Below are 4212 nucleotides of genomic sequence, written 5' to 3'. Positions count from 1 at the left end.
TGCCTCTTACCCCCGTCCCAAAGAACTAAAATAAAAATATTGAGAAAAAAAAATCAACAGTTAATGGAGAATGAAAAATAACAGTAGCTTAGTTAATTTTTTGTAAATAACTTAGAAACGGATCCAGCTTTACATGCAACCAGAACTAACACAGAGCACCGGAGTAATAATTGTTTGCATCCTATAAGTTTGATAGCCTTTCAGATTTTAAATGGTTATTAATATCCCGACACTTGTAATCTTGGAGCGAAGAGATCCATAAATTTTGCATTTGAGGTACATGTATAAGTAAATTTGATTAAAACTAGTCTTCAGAAATGTAACATTATGTGTCCGGGGACGCACGAGGCAATTTTAAGTAAAGAATTGATTTTTCCTGTCCTATATGGTAAAATAAGAACAATAAAAGTTACTGGTAAATTAGGAAGAACCTCTTTACAGTTTCACATCCGATTACTGACTATGCAGCAGGCAACAGTACGCCAATCAAAAACTCCTGTACACGATTGTAAAATATGCATTGTCCCTGTAGTACAAATAAATGTCAATCATTTCGACCATCAAAATTCTGCTATACTCCATATTAGCAATGCGATTGTTTTAAATGTTTTTTAAACACACAACTCCGACTAATACATTAACAGGACAACAATATATTAGCTTTGAAATTTATTAATTGAATTTGTAACTTTGGTCGCTTCACATCCAGCGGCACATACTTCAAGAACTTTAGAAATTATTTTCTCTTTTTTAAAAGAAATTCATTTTTCTTAATTAATTTTGATTGATTTAAAGTTGTTTAAATATTGATTTACAAACTACGATTTTTTCATCTTATATTTTATTTCTTTCAATAATAAACTTTAATTTTATTCTTAAATTTGATACATGCACAATCGATCATCAAATATTAAAATTACCTAAAATCCTATTTTCCCACACCTATCATTCAGAAATGGTTGTCTGCAATTTCATCAAAGTCATAATGTATTCTAAAAACACGAAGATAAGTACTAAAAACAGAATATAACGAGATAGGATTAGCTACGTAGATAATACGATCTGAGATCAATAGGTCAAATGATAACGCTTATTAGTGGCGGTATATTTTAATCTTTCACTTTTCTTCTGCGATTTAGCGATTGACATTGAGCTATCACCGACCAATTTGCCGTACAATTAATTCTATAGAATTATATTCAGACCTACATGTATTTAAAAACCAACACATATCTCTTATCAGATTCAGTTGTCAGAAAGTAACGTTAGAGCCAACATGTGGACCATCAATATACAAGCAGCTAATTTTTTATCGTTATTTATTTTCCGATCTGTAGTTTGTTTTAGTGACTTTTTAGACTTATCGAAAAATTACCGAACACCATCAACTGTTTTAAAAAACAATTTTTTGTCCGAAACTGAGGCTGTAAAACTAACACACATTACTCCTAAAAGATCAGACCAAGTTATGTCTGCTGAATACATGTTTGATTTATTGAATAAATTAGAAAATGGAAATGACGTCTTCAAAGCTTCTGGGATGCTGGACACAAGTGGAGATTTGGATACTGCTGACACAGTTAGAAGTTTTTCATCAAGTAAGTATTATTCTTATGAATTATTGCTTAAAAAATTTAACGTTTTATTTAAAACCATATTGCTTTCAAATAATAACCGGCTTAGTATGACAGTATTATATATTTCAAAAACAAACTTGCAACAAATGCGGAGCATTTGCAGTACTTTCCCCCGACAATCGTCCTTCATAAGCACACTTTTAGAAGCATTTGTACAATTACGGTTCGTTACCGAATTTCTCTAATATATGAAAATTTTGAATTCAAATAGTATTTTACTTTCATTAGTTATAGGGGGAATTTTGGCATTTGAAACGCAAAATAAATAAGGCTCGCCACGCTCTTTGATATCATTAGCTTCTCCTAAATCATCGCTTGGAATTTCTTTTTAACTTCAGTATGGTATTTTAAATATCTGATCAGATTTCTGCCTTACATTCTTATCATGCATTTTCCTTAATCAAGCATTAATTTAAATGCGGGGGAGTTTTTTTTTTTCTCAACAAAATTGGATTGTTCCTACGTAAGATATACAAATAAGTTAATATCTGCTCCAAATTATAGTAAAATTAGGATTAAGAGTGTATTTAACAACGATTTAAGTAAACAAACGGGTATCAAAAAGTTATTACCCTGTTTGCATATTTAAGCCATCTAGATTTCCCGATCAAGTTGACACCTTTGTGCGACTTTTATCACTTATTTGAAATGGATCATATTTTAATACCACAGCCAAACATGTTTGTGTATCGAGGTTTATGGAATTTCATTTCACCATTTAGTAATTTGATAGTTGGCATTGGACATTGTGTTATTTCAATTAAGCTGTCAGGTTTCTCTAAAGTTTTTTTTATAAAGTCCCTATGTTGACCTATAATTGGTTTTGTCTTTGTCATTTGAACTCTGTTGGATAGTTGAACCATTGACAATGCAACCATATCTCCTTATTTATAAGTAAAGTACATTTAAGAGTAACGAAGATCCCGGAAAATAAAATCTTCTTGTTACTATTTTGAAGTTATCAGTAAATTTAATGTATATGTACATACAAACTAAAAAAATGGTCATTACGCACGGTCCTAAAAAATTACTCAACATAGTAAAACAAAAAGTTATTTCATATGTGATATGTGATATGAAAGACAATGAGACAACTACATGTATCTACCAAGTTCAAATGAAGTGGATGTAAGCAATATATATATTAGACAAGCACAATGTGTATTCCTGATTTCTTTTAATTTAATTAAAGTATGATTGCAATTGTAAAAGGGGTAGTTAGTTTTAATTTTTGGAACATTGCTGCTTTATCATATATTTACAATGTATTTATTTTCTTTTCCAGAACTTAAACAATTTAACAGAATGTATGACGTATACAAGTTCAAGGTTCACGCATTATCTGTGGAGGAACAAATAAAAAGAGTGGAACTGCGACTTAATCAGAACAAAGAATCTATAAGTCGCAAAACAAAAGTTAAATATGTCATCAAACAAAACGGACATTCGATTTTAAAGTACCATTCAAACGAAAATGTTGAAGTAGATGGGAAATATTCGGTTGTAGATTTATCAAAGACTATTAAATCACTGATTAACCAGGTTCATGGTAACATTACTATAAAAGTATCTATCAAGAAAAATATCAAATTCGAACCGTCAAATAAAATTCAAAAGCTTCGGCGAGAAGAAGTAAAAACGAAAAATGACGCTTTATTAATTATATTTTCTCAAGATAAAGGATTTCTTCATGAAATGTACGAAAAGATTATGAAAATGGACCCTGCAGAACAATTATCGAGATCAAAACGTGCAATACAGATGAAAGAGAGAAGAAAAAATAGAACGAAAGGAAGAAAAAAACGAAAAATGTGCCAATTACAAGATTTTGACGTTGATTTTAATCATTTAGGATGGGGACAATGGATTGTATACCCTAAAGTATTCAATGCAAAAATATGTACAGGCGTTTGTAAATCACCAGTGGCTGAAAAGTTTACACCAACAAATCATGCCATGTTACAAAGTTTAATGAGACTTGGCCAACCAAAGGCCGCACCAATGCCATGTTGTGTACCAACCAAGTTAAAACCCCTTAAACTATTATATTACGAACAAGACGAAATAGTAGTTCGCTTACATGATGATATGGTTGCAGGTTCGTGTGGATGTCGATGAAAACGTTAATGAAACATTTTGCCATTGTGCTTTCAGATTTGCTGACCAATAACTGTTAAACTATTATATTTATTGACCTGCTTTTAATCGTTTTTGCTTGGTATGAATGATTTGTTTTTTTATTTAATTGTATTATCTTTTTGTTATTATTTGAATCAATAAATACTTAATAAAGATTAATGCATTTAATCATTTATAAGCTTATAAGTGCGAAAAAAAAATATAGTCAGTACAAAAACAAATGAAATATAATGCATGTATATATGCATAACAATATTATGGATTAAATGCAAACGTCAACTGAAATACTTAATTTTTAAAACTTGCTTTCAGTAAACTGCGAGTATTCTTAGATTGGTAGTTAGTGAGCTTGTTTTTAAATGTTTTTGTTTGATTTTATGTTTTCGTTGAGCCGATCAGACGAGTCCAGTCTTTTTGACTGTTTTTGCAGTTCATT

General features: G+C 30.4%; 1 protein-coding gene across 1 annotated transcript; it reads left to right on the top strand.

The window, feature by feature from the left end:
• The first annotated feature begins 1000 nt into the window (after window positions 1-1000).
• LOC143046724 (bone morphogenetic protein 10-like) lies at window positions 1001-3935 on the top strand. Its single transcript, XM_076219824.1, has 2 exons — window positions 1001-1598; window positions 2923-3935. Exons 1-2 carry the CDS (start codon window positions 1277-1279, stop codon window positions 3753-3755), a joined length of 1155 nt encoding a protein of 384 aa, XP_076075939.1. The 5' UTR covers window positions 1001-1276; the 3' UTR covers window positions 3756-3935.
• Window positions 3936-4212: the final 277 nt, after the last annotated feature.

The sequence above is a fragment of the Mytilus galloprovincialis genome, chromosome 9 (assembly GCF_965363235.1).
Source record: "Mytilus galloprovincialis chromosome 9, xbMytGall1.hap1.1, whole genome shotgun sequence".
NCBI classification, from domain to species: Eukaryota; Metazoa; Mollusca; class Bivalvia; order Mytilida; family Mytilidae; genus Mytilus; species Mytilus galloprovincialis.
The sequence above is the reverse complement of the archived record's forward strand: the minus strand, read 5'-3'. Positions and strand labels throughout refer to the sequence as shown.